The sequence below is a fragment of the Phyllobates terribilis genome, unplaced genomic scaffold, assembly GCF_046119375.1.
Source record: "Phyllobates terribilis strain yellow unplaced genomic scaffold, ASM4611937v1 Scaffold_2__4_contigs__length_985480577, whole genome shotgun sequence".
Classification (NCBI taxonomy): domain Eukaryota; kingdom Metazoa; phylum Chordata; class Amphibia; order Anura; family Dendrobatidae; genus Phyllobates; species Phyllobates terribilis.
This window is the reverse complement of record NW_027362762.1, coordinates 818354948-818366982: the sequence shown is the minus strand read 5'-3', so window position 1 is coordinate 818366982 and position 12035 is coordinate 818354948. Positions and strand designations below refer to the sequence as shown.

The following is a 12035-nucleotide window of genomic DNA, read 5'->3' as shown; positions in this document are numbered from 1 at the left end:
TCTGCTGAGACAACAAGATGACAGAAATGCTTTAAGCAGGTCTTCCTGGGGCAGAGCAAAATTCAGTGGAAGTTGGGTTTTGAGGATCAAGTTAATTTTTCATGGCAAGGAATGACTTTACTACAATTGTTTTGCAATTAATGTGATAACATCTGGAGTGAACGGGAATCTATCAGCACAGAATGACTGTTCAAACCAAGTACAGGCGCTTGGTGCATCATTCACAGACCAGTATTCAGTATTTTTCCTATTAGTATTGATAAACCAAAAACAGAAACCTACAGCGAAAAAAAACTAGAATTGTAAGATTTACACCTCTTTTGTGTTTTGGAGCCACTCCTGATTTTGGCTTACAAACGCTGACGTGTGAATAAGGCTCGGCCTATACCAACACTTTATAGCACTGATTAATTTTAATTGCGCTTCAGCTGCAGTCCAAAAGGAAGATGCTGGATTGTATGTGATCTTGTGGACTGCAGCCGACAGTCAATTGTTAAAATTAATCACTAGCGTTACAGAAAGTATCCATGACATTAGGTAATATTAGACACTGACCAAGTCATGTACCTACATAGAATTGCTGACAACAAAGGCCCGGTATGGAAGAGGGTGAACCAGGTCCAAGATAACGAATATATCACACTGGGATAATCAGAGTACTGCTGCCACCTCCTCATGTGATGCCATATTAAGGCATAATGCGAAGAGAAAGCAGAATAAATCCTAAAAATCAAGTTAGGATAAAAATCTGTCCATGTAAAGGCTTATCTTTATGGTTAGTCACTATTGGGTCAATATGCAAAACATGTCTGGAAGAAAACTATAGGAAATGTGTGTTGTTCCCATGGGGCCTACAGGGATAATATGTAGTGGATTTTTATTTGTGGATTTTCTTGCAGGAAATCACTGCATATTACAGTAGTAGTGTTGTGAACTGAGCCGAGATCTCGATCTGCGCATGTGCCGCCTCTGGCACCGTATTATTAAAGTCGCCACCCACAATATGATAATGGCGGCACGGAATTTTAAAAAGGAGGCAGGTGACTGAATAATCACTGACCGGCAGAAGACGCAGAGGAGGCTGGTGGGGGGCAGGGAACGAGAAGACCTTGCCCCCACGTCCTGCCCCAAAGCACACAAGACGTGATTTTCTGAAAACTTCATATGGTGAGTATTTACCAGCCACTGAGCGGATCCCTTCACATCAGGTATCAGGTTAATCAGCATCGCAGCACCATTATGGCCATGCCTTTAGTTTATAGGGCTAAATCCTGCTGACAGGTTCGCTTTAAGCATTTGAAATGTCGATCTAAGCTGCGGATTTTCACACTTCAGCTGCAGTTCTGCTAAAAAGTCAACAGGATTTGGTGCAAATTTTGCAATTGAAAAAAAATCCACAGCATATCCAATCTGTGTGAACCGATCCTGAACTGTAACTGTACTTACGAATGACTTGGAATAAGCTGCCGTGTGTAATAAATATATATATATATATTATATATATATATATATATATTAAAAATAAAACAAGTTTTAGTGATAAATTAAAAGAAAACAAACAGTAAATGTAAGGATCATGTTATTTCCATCTGTTAAGTTTCAATCTTAAATACCTCAAAAAAACTTCCCAACTAAGGATTAACAAACAGTTTTGCCAAATTTGCTAGTCCATAAACTACAATGGGCAGACTGGTGTATTATTCTTCCAATCTAGAACCCAATCCACGATGAATTGAAAACAGATTTGTTTTGGTGAACAGTTTGCTCATCTGTGGTCTTGTCTTAAAGCCCCACAGATTTTGGTGTGGTTCCTATTCCAAAATCTGCATTACATGCACTGTACAAAGATTTCCTCAACCTCCTTTTCATATTTACAATATTTCTGCAAAAATGTTTGGCAGCGCCAGGGTAAAAAAAACCTCTGTTGCAGAAATAATTAACATTATCAAAGTACTAATTTCAAGGCATTCCTCATAGTAAAGCAGAGGACTGATCCAATTGAATCTCAATGGAGCTGAGCCTTATGTGGATCCACAGCAGAAAGTCAAGTGTTAGATGAATTTCTGCCACGGATCATGTAGTAACTAGAGGTTAGAGCTGCTGTATACCACAACAGTTCTGGATACATTATTAAGAAATAAGGCTTGCAATACAGAGACAGTATCACTTATCTGATGGACCACAGTGTCACGGAGGATGAGGATACACAACCAATGATTACAGCCCACAAGCGCTGGAAGTCATGAAGCAGATATCTGGTCTGTAGATTAAAACTACACCCCTCTCCAAAAGAAATGTATTTATACTCATTCACAGTAAGTTACATAAGATATAAAAAAAGGAAAAAGGAAACACTTCATAGGAACCAATACACTTTAATCCCCGGGTACGCCGAGACATCAATTATGTAGAGCCTTGTTGAGGACACCGCTGCCACTATTGGTGTCTCAGCTTCAGTAAAAAACAAACAATTGTCTGAAAGGCAGGAGCGGCACATCTTCAAGTTGCTGTCATGCTACAGGAAGCCATTGTCCAACGAAACGCAAGTCTATCATCATTATCATGAGTCTGTGTCGGAGCCAGAAGTGCTCTCCCGGCTGATTTCAATCTGTAAAGAAGGCAAGCTGTCCAGGCGGCTTTTCTTTTGTCTAATCTGTTCCTTCTCTTTGATTAAAGCTCCCCAGGCCTGCTGCAACACGGAGTCGTCTTCTTCTGGAGCCGCACTGGCCTTCTGCCCCTTCTCAGGGCTTTTCAGTTTATCTTTAGGTGCTGCGGATCCTAGTCGATTCCACAAGCCTCCTGCAATGGATGAGAATCAAAGGTAATTAACTTCATGCAAGTTATATACAAGTATACTGATGCCCCAGATTTACACTATACAGTGCATTGTGAAAGTATTTAGCCCCCTTGAACTTTTCTACCTTTTGCCACATTTCTGGCTTCAAACAAAGATATAAAATTCTAATTTTTGGGGGAAAAATCAACAAGTGGGACACAACTGTGAAGTGAAACGAAATTTATTGGATATTTTAAACTTTAACAAATTGAAAACTGAAAAGTGGGGCGTGCGATATTATTCGGCCCCCTTGAGTTAATACTTTGTAGCGCCACCTTTTGCTGCGATTGCAGCTGCAAGTCGCTTGGGGTATGTCTCTATCAATTTTGCACATTGAGAGGCTGAAATTCTTGCCCATTCTTCCTTGCAAGACAGCTCGAGCTCATTGAGGTTGGATGGAGGGCGTTTGTGAACAGCAGTTTTCAGCTCTTTCCACTGATTCTCGATTGGATTCAGGACTGGACTTTGACTTGGCCATTCTAACACCTGGATACGTTTATTTTTGAGCCATTCCATTGTAGATTTTGCTTTATGTTTGGGATCATTGTCTTGTTGGAAGATAAATCTCTGTCCCAGTCTCAGGTCTTTTGCAGACTCCAACAGGTTTTCTTCTAGAATGGTCCTGTATTTGGCTCCATCCATCTTCCCATCAATTTTAACCATCTTCCCTGTCCCTGTTGAAGAAAAGCAGGCCCAAACCATGATGCTGCCACCACCATGTTTGACAGTGGGGATGGTGTTTTGAGGGTGATGAGCTGTGTTGCTTTTACGCCAAACATATCATTTTGCATTGTGGCCAAAAAGTTCGATTTTGGTTTCCTCTGACTAGAGCACCTTATTCCACATGTTTGGTGCGTCTCCCAGGTGGCTTGTGGCAAACTTCAAACGAGACTTTTTATGGATATCTTTGAGAAATGGCTTTCTTCTTGCCACTCTTCCATAAAGGCCAGATTTATGCAGTGTACAACTGATTGTAGTCCTATGGACAGACTCTCCCACCTCAGCTGTAGATCTCTGCAGTTCATCCAGAGTGATCATGGGCCTTTTGGCTGCATCTCTGATCAGTTTTCTCCTTGTTCGAGATGAAAGTTTAGAGGGACTGCCGGGTCTTGGTAGATTTGCAGTGGTCTGATACTCCTTCCATTTCAATATGATCGCTTGCACAGTGCTCCTTGAGAGGTTTAAAACTTAGGAAATCTTTTTGTATCCAAATCCGGCTTTAAACTTCACCACAACAGTATCTCGGACCTGCCTGGTGTGTTCCTTGGTCTTCATGATGCTCTCTGCACTTGAATCAGAACCCTGAGACTATCACAGAGCAGGTGCATTTATACGGAGACTTGATTACACACAGGTGGATTCTACTTATCATTACCAGTCATTTAGGACAACACTGGATCATTCAGAGATCCGCACTGAACTTCTGCACTGAAAGTAAAGGGGCCGAATAATATTGCACGCCCCACTTTTCAGTTTTTAATTTGTTAAAAAAAAGTTTAAAACATCATTCCACTTCACGATTGTGTCCCACTTGTTGTTGATTCTTCCCCAAAAATTAGAATTGTATATCTTTATGTTTGAAGCCAGAAATGTGGTAAAAGGTAGAAAAGTTCAAGGGGGCCAAATACTTTCACAATGCACTGTACATGTGTAAAAAAAAATAAAATTATTTACACACACACACACACACACACACACACACACATATATACATATATATATATATATATACCTTCAGTGAAAATAAACAGACATGTTAGGAATTTTAAAGCCACAAGGCCCCCATGCACAGCGGAATAAAGTCATCTGAACCTGCCAATATAGGCTGAAAACCTAATTATGATTATGCTTTGCTTATATGTGAATGGGGGTGTGGGGCATAACTAACCTGGTAAAGCACTGCTGGGTTTTATGAGAGAGCCACAACACCTCCTCCCTGCTGTCACTTTCCTCTTCCACCCCCCGCCCCAGTACAAGCTTAGATGGCTGCTCTCCAGCTTTACAACCCGGCTATTGTGGAGGGAGATCTTTCATCGTCATATCATTGGTAAGTGTATATTCTGGCTTTAATTGAATTTTAATAACTATGATCTAATCTTTAGTTTCTAGTTGCAGAAAACTCGTAAGGTTACTTATCGAAAAACACAAATCTTTAAATGTAATTTTCTCGCAAAATTCAGATGGCCGTGCATCTAAAGAAGATGGTCCCATCATACAGTGACCAAGATAATTAATTAAAATCAAAATACTAGAACCCCCGCTCATCATACTTTTATTACCCTAAGTTTTATACATGCTGCAATAGAAGAAACAAGAAATAAACTGAATTAGGAGCCAATGATACAACTCTGGAATGACGTCCACTTTGTGGACATCACTGGTAAATAATGAAGCTGTAACAGCACCACTGACATTTCCTATTAAAGGGAATGTGTCAGTAAGATCTACCCTCCTGAGCCATGTATATGGACATGGAGGTCACAGGAAGCTGAATAAAATGACACATGGATATCAGCGATCCGATATCTTATTCCAGAGAAATCCACGTTTTTCTTATGAGCTGTAAAGATTTTAGGGCTGGACATGGATCTCCCTGAGAGTCTGCCTCCAAAGCTTATTGTAAATTAAAGGGGCAGTTACCAGTGTGAGATATATAATGGCTGACAGTCTGCTCTCCTGATCTACATGTCTCACACTGGTAACGCCCCCCCAGTCATCTATAATAAGATCTGGGGGCAGATTCTCAGGGAGATCTATATCCGACCCATAGATCTTAACAGCTGATTTACATATTAAGGTGGAATTCTCTGGAATAAGACATCGGATCGCAGATATGAAGGTATCATTTTATTTAACTTTCTATGATCTGCTTATAGAGGTAGAAGGCTTAGGACACTTGATTCTACTGACAATTGCCCATTAACAGGAATAGAGACGCAGAAATGCTTTACTAACCAGGAAAGAGCTCATAGTATATTACTTAGCATGCGCCTGGCAGAATGCACATTAATATACAAATTGTCTCTTCAGAGAGGAAGAGGACCAGAACTCTAGTGCCACCTACAGGAAGTAGCAATCCTAAAAGTGAATAGTGACCCTTTAACGAGCCTCATCACATGACTTAGGATAATAGCCATTAATATACATATACTTCTTTTTTACAGTGGGAGTGAAATGCTGATGTATGCCATGCCACTGCAGGTTTATATGATGGCATATGTTAGAGTTTGGTCAGTGACATATGTCAAGGATATACCAAAAAAATGTGAAGAGACCCAAACACAATAGGTAAACCAGATTTTTTTTTTTTTTTTTTTTTTTACACAATTAGTGAATATCTAACCAACCTGTTTTCTTCTCTTTGCTGTCGGAGTAGAGTCCCTTCCCTTCCATTTGCTTTGGTACACCAAGCCGGCTGTGCACATCAGACACAGGCTCTCTGCGAGATTCCGGAACCTTACTCATAACCTTCCTTGGTTCTGGAGAATGCGGTCTTTTTCCGAGCCTCTGCCGCACATCTACACAGAGGAACCGAAAACAGATTCTACACTTCAGTTCAGCTCAAAGTGTTAAGGAGTAACCGTCATTATTGGTCATAACTCAATAAAGTACATATGAAAATAAGCAACTGAGGAGAAATCTGCTTTTCTCTCCTCATGGACTGATCGGTCACTCTCAACTGTCTCAATCTTAGTGATTGTGACCCGCACTCCTGGTCTTAGTCAGGTAAAGGGGCTGCTCCAATGTGCCCATCAATCCAAATAATCATGCTAATAAACCAAACACAGACCAAGCTATTTATTTGCACAGCAGTCTGGAGCACATTGTAGCGCTACTATGAGCATGTTTAGGCGGTCTTACCGGATTTGACACCGGTTGCTTGTCTACTTGTACCGCTCTGTCTCTTCTCTTCCAGTAAGAGCCGGATGTCAGCCGGCTTCTCAGAATGGGTTTTACTTCCAATCCGGTTTTTCACACTACTCGTGGAATCTGATCTCATAGAGTTCCTGTACGGGGAAATAATGGAAGATGTTAACCGTTTAGTATCCAATAATACAGTACAGCCTAGCAGCTGAATGGAAAGTCTGAACTTCTCTACAAATATGACACTCACAAGGAAAAGGATTTTAGAAGGGAACGTAAATAAGCATTTTTACTTTATGTGGCTAATATTGCACATTGATATGCAAATACTACGTTTTTATTTTAAACACTCACTTAATTACCTCACATTCACAGAACATGTTTCCAAGGGAACCTTATTATAAAATTTACTATGCACCACCCCCGTTTAGTATAGTCTGATTTAGTAATATTGGTGCCTACTGTAGTACTGATGTAAGGGATGTATAAACATTCCACCTATCCAAGTACAGACAAGTTGTTGATAAGTAGTAAGGATGCCCCCTCCCCCCCCCCCAATTAACAGAATAGGGGTCTTGAGTCATCCATTTGAACAGAGTGCTCTTCAAAGTCTATGGGGCTGCCTGAGTATAGCGCTTGTCTGTCACTCCCACAGAATTTAAATGGAGCTGCAGTGCGCATCCTCGACTGTCGCTCCTTTCAAAACAAAGGACTCAAGAGCCCTGTTCTTGTGATCGGTGCAGTTCTCATTGGGGGCACAACCCCTTTAAGGTAGCCATACACATTAGATGTATATTGAATTCTGCCCAGCTGACCATCTAATGATTATGGGGTGCTCAGACTTTACCCTGAAAGCAGATGTTCTTGGAAAAAAAGTGATGAATGTCAACATTTCCGATCATTTTATTCTCAGGGGAGAAAAGTTGCCATCAGAGCCTTCTGGCAGCTGCTTAATCCCCTCTTCCTGTTGCAGAACACCTGCCCAAGCAATGTGTGCATGTCTATGGTGAAGGAGAATCAAGATATAGAGCTGCCAACCCAACAAGTGTTACCCTACAGTCATCTAACGTCTATGGCCAAAAAGGAAAGTGGATCGTACAGTAACTTCCATATAAGTAGGCTCATGGTCACTTTTTGGAATCAACCCTTCCACCCTGAACCTTATCACTAAGGGCCTTACCTGATCGTTTTTAGTTGTGACTCCACTTCATCAGCGTACATGGTCATCTTCATGCTCTTTTTTGGGGATGGGGTGGAGATCATCTTCAGTTCCAGGTCATAATCCATTTCGTCAGAGTCTGAGGTGCTGGCTGCAGAACGCCTTGCTCCCTCTCGCTCCCTTTTAAAAGCCTGAAGTTCATCTCTGTACTCTACAACAACACGGTCATCCTCATCCATGTCTTCTTCCTCCTCCTCCTCTTCTATTGGCTCCTCTGGAACATTCACCAGGCCTACATATCAGGCAAATTTCAACCCATGAGCCAAGCTACAGAGCCCAAAGGCCCAGAAAGCTCATCTTCTATGAATAATGCTAGCCACATTGCATTATATAGAAAAATGATTCTGCAAACAAAAGAATACAGCAGCACTCTGTAAGTACTAAGATGTATGCAAACATTGAATATATGAAATTGGGACTACACTACTGCTACATAGAATATACTTATAAAAATGAAAGTACTTAGCGCCTAAATTGGCCAATTCATGAGAGCCCACCAGTCATGTCAAGGCATACCTTTCTTTCTCCAAGCATATTCTATATTAGCAGTAATGCAATCCCAATTTCATATATGCAATGTTTGCATACATATTGGTGCTTACAGAGCGCTGCTGTATTCTTTTATTTGCTTTTTAAGCAGTTATAGCAGCTTGCACCTGTTCACACTTGCTTTATTTTGTTCAGAGGTCAGATTTTTGTAATAATGATTCTGCTGCTGACCTGGAATAGTGAAAATCATTACACTGCCAAGCAAGGTCACATGATGCTTGTCTGAATAATATCTAATTCTCACAGCATTGTATCATCAGTAGTTTTATATATTTTTAACCATCTACTACTGGCTCTAAATGTACAAATTGTGTTTCTTCATTTGCTTGATGGACAAAGTTATAAACTTAATAGTTAAGAGACTGATCAAGAATGGGTACATATACAGAAATAGCTTATTCAAACATATACACTTCTATTAAAGAAAAAGCAACAGTAGTGTGAACAGAGCCGTACTCCATCTGCTCACAAACTACACATGGAAGTTTTGATATTAATATTGCATTGTGCGACCAGTTTATTAATCTAGTATGCTAAAAAAAATCCAAATGCAAAACAAAAACAACTAGAAAACCAAGGCTAGGTTCACATTTGCATCCTTCACAAGTTTCATACGTTTTACCAAAATAAAAAAGCACAGCAAGCGATGCTATTTTTTTTTTTCCATAAAAATGAGGTCCATCCCAACGGAAACCACACAGGCCCCACTAGAGTTAAGGGCACTGGCACCGATTGTGTCGTGCAATGGACCAGTTTCTTCCAGGAGTACCGGTTTTCTAATCCTGTAACAGAACACAAATCTGGATCTCCTATCATCAGTGTGAACCTCGCCTGAACAGCGCACAGCCCTAACAGTCAGGCCTCATACAGACGTCAGTGATTTTTCTTGTGTGCACAAAACGGTCTGATTTTTATCAGTGCTTGGTCAGTGTCTCCGCTTCTAAAACCAGCTGTTATCACTGGATGAAGAAACAAAATGGCAAACTTTCTATTTATTGCAATGTTAAAAGAGAAAAGTAAAAGGATGGCAACCGAGTGCTGGCCACAATTTTCCTGATCCCGTAGACTTGTATGGGTGATTTTCATCAAAATCGAACAGGTCTCCATGATTTGTTTTTGCAGACATACAGTATGCAAAAAAATACAGACATGTGACCAGCCCCATAGACTATAATGGGTACGTGAAAAATCACATACAAGGTGGTCTAAGGCCATGCACACATTTCATCATTTCCGGTTTTCAGGGAAAAGCTTCCAATGCATACCCGGTATGTGTCTATATGGTATACTCAGCAGAAATTATGTTTAGAGTATATATGTTAACTTCATTTTTTTTCTTTTGTCTTGAAAGACGACCATATGTGATATTTGCATATACTGGGGACATACTATAGACATATGCTGGAAGTATTTCCTGAGGTTTACAACAAAGAAAGGTACAAACAGCTCAGATTTTATTAGTGACATTTCTATTTATGATCTTCACTCACTACAACCAACGTACTGTTACCTGAATGAAGGTGCTGGTAGGCGGGTGCGTCATCGCCAATAAAGGTCCTCTTCTTCGTTACATCTCTTTGGACACGGCGTGAATGGTATCGCCTTTTCCTACGTATAAAAGGAAAGTTTTGTTAAACTTGCATAGAAGTGTGGATCCATCACACATTAATTCTAAGGCCAGGGTCCCACTATCAGTATTTGGTCAGTATTCGGTCAGTATTTTTTCTCAGGAGTGGGAGACAAAACCAGGTGAGGAACAATCAGAGAAAAGGTAGAATAGAAACAAGTCACCAATTCTGCATTTATCACCCACTCCTGGTTTTGGCTCCCACTCCTGAGAAAAAATCCTGACCAAATACTGATAGTGGGGTCCTGGCCTAAGAGTGCAATACACAGGATTAGGCAGTGTGATTTGTAGGACTTGCCAGGCTTGTCTATAGAACTAATCACACTATAGACAGACACATCTACTAGAGGCAGTAACTTACTTTCCGTCTACATAAACTCCTCTCTAAAAAAAAAATCACCACGGGGATTAGAGCTGATAATAAAGAGAAACCATATAAAAAAACCATAGCTTTCCCTCTGATTTCTCATGATGTCACTGCTGTCTCTTATATTTCAAGGATGCACTTCCTTCACAAGTCTAAATCTGCAGCTGTCAAATTTTTGGGTGCTTCCTATAGATCAGGGATGCCAGACTCAAATACACAGAGGGCCAAAATAAAAAACGTGGACAAAGTCGAGGGCCAACCTTGAGATTTATTTAAAAAAAAAAAAATGCCTATATTTGAGGAAGATTTTCCTCATCAAATAGAGAGGATTAACCTTTTAATATGGAAACAAACTTAAAGGGGTAGTTCCAAGAACAAAGTACATTTTAATTAATAGATCTTCGAATAAAATAAACACATAACAAATGGGGCATACTGAAATATTATAATACGTTAAGTAAGAGCAGTAAAAAGCATATGGCTCAATGGTCTAATTTAAATATGTAATAAAATATAAAAATCTTTGAACTAATATATAATACAAAGTATGGTGACCTCATCACAGTATGATGCCCCAACTGCAATCACCACGCAGCCCTCCAGACAGTATAATGTGTCATCCATACAGAATCATGGGCCCCACATAGTCCTCCACACAGAATAATGGGCCCCACATAGTCCTCCATACAGAATCATGAGGTGGAGGAGGGGGGCAGTGGCGGCGTTGCAGTCCATATATAATCACCCTGCGGGCCAGAGTTTGACATGTGTGCTATAGATGGTATAAAACTATTGCCAACCAATCAACTCTGGGCTTCTCATTAAAAAAAAAAAAAAAAAAAAAAGACACCGAAAAACTGGAGCAAGTTCAGAGAAGAGCTACCAGGATGGTGAGTGGAGCAAACTATGTCCTACGAGAAACAGTTAAAATAAAGGATCTGGGAATGTTTAGCTTGCAAAAAAGAAGGCTAAGAGGAGACTTAATAGCGGTCTACAAATATCTGAAGGGATGTCACAGTGTAGAGCACACATGTCAAACTCTGGACCGTAGGTTGGTTTTATTTGGCCTGCAACACCAGAACCATCACCCCTATATGGGCCCATCTTTCTGCCTGGAGGACTACGGGGGGGCCCATTATTCTGCCTGGAGGACTACGGGGGGGCCCATTATTCTGCCTGGAGGACTACGGGGGGGGCCCATTATTCTGCCTGGAGGACTACGGGGGGGGGCCCATTATTCTGCATGGAGGACTACGGGGGGGGGGGGGCCATTATTCTGCATGGAGGACTACGGGGGGGGGCCCATTATTCTGCATGGAGGACTACGGGGGGGGGGGGGGCCCATTATTCTGCATGGAGGACTACGGGGGGGCCCATTATTCTGCATGGAGGACTACGGGGGGGCCCATTATTCTGCATGGAGGACTACGGGGGGGCCCATTATTCTGCATGGAGGACTACGGGGGGGCCCATTATTCTGCATGGAGGACTACGGGGGGGCCCATTATTCTGCATGGAGGACTACGGGGGGGCCCATTATTCTGCATGGAGGACTACGGGGGGGCCCACTATT

The 12035-nt window shown here is 41.2% G+C and overlaps 1 protein-coding gene across 2 annotated transcripts in view; it reads right to left on the bottom strand.

Annotated features, from left to right (window-relative positions):
- Positions 1 to 2359: 2359 nt before the first annotated feature.
- The window catches only part of NCBP3 (nuclear cap binding subunit 3), a 28671-nt gene continuing 18995 nt past the window's right edge, over positions 2360 to 12035 (bottom strand). The window contains exons 9-13 of one of the 2 annotated variants that reach the window (XM_073667660.1): positions 9979 to 10076; positions 7881 to 8133; positions 6698 to 6843; positions 6184 to 6354; positions 2360 to 2799 (exon numbers count right to left, since the gene is read on the bottom strand). In XM_073667660.1, coding sequence (XP_073523761.1) covers positions 2561 to 2799; positions 6184 to 6354; positions 6698 to 6843; positions 7881 to 8133; positions 9979 to 10076 — 907 coding nt within the window. In that variant the 3' untranslated portion in view covers positions 2360 to 2560. Of the gene's footprint in view, positions 2800 to 6183; positions 6355 to 6697; positions 6844 to 7880; positions 8152 to 9978; positions 10077 to 12035 lie in introns of both variants that reach the window. The other variant, XM_073667659.1, reaches the window with a different exon arrangement.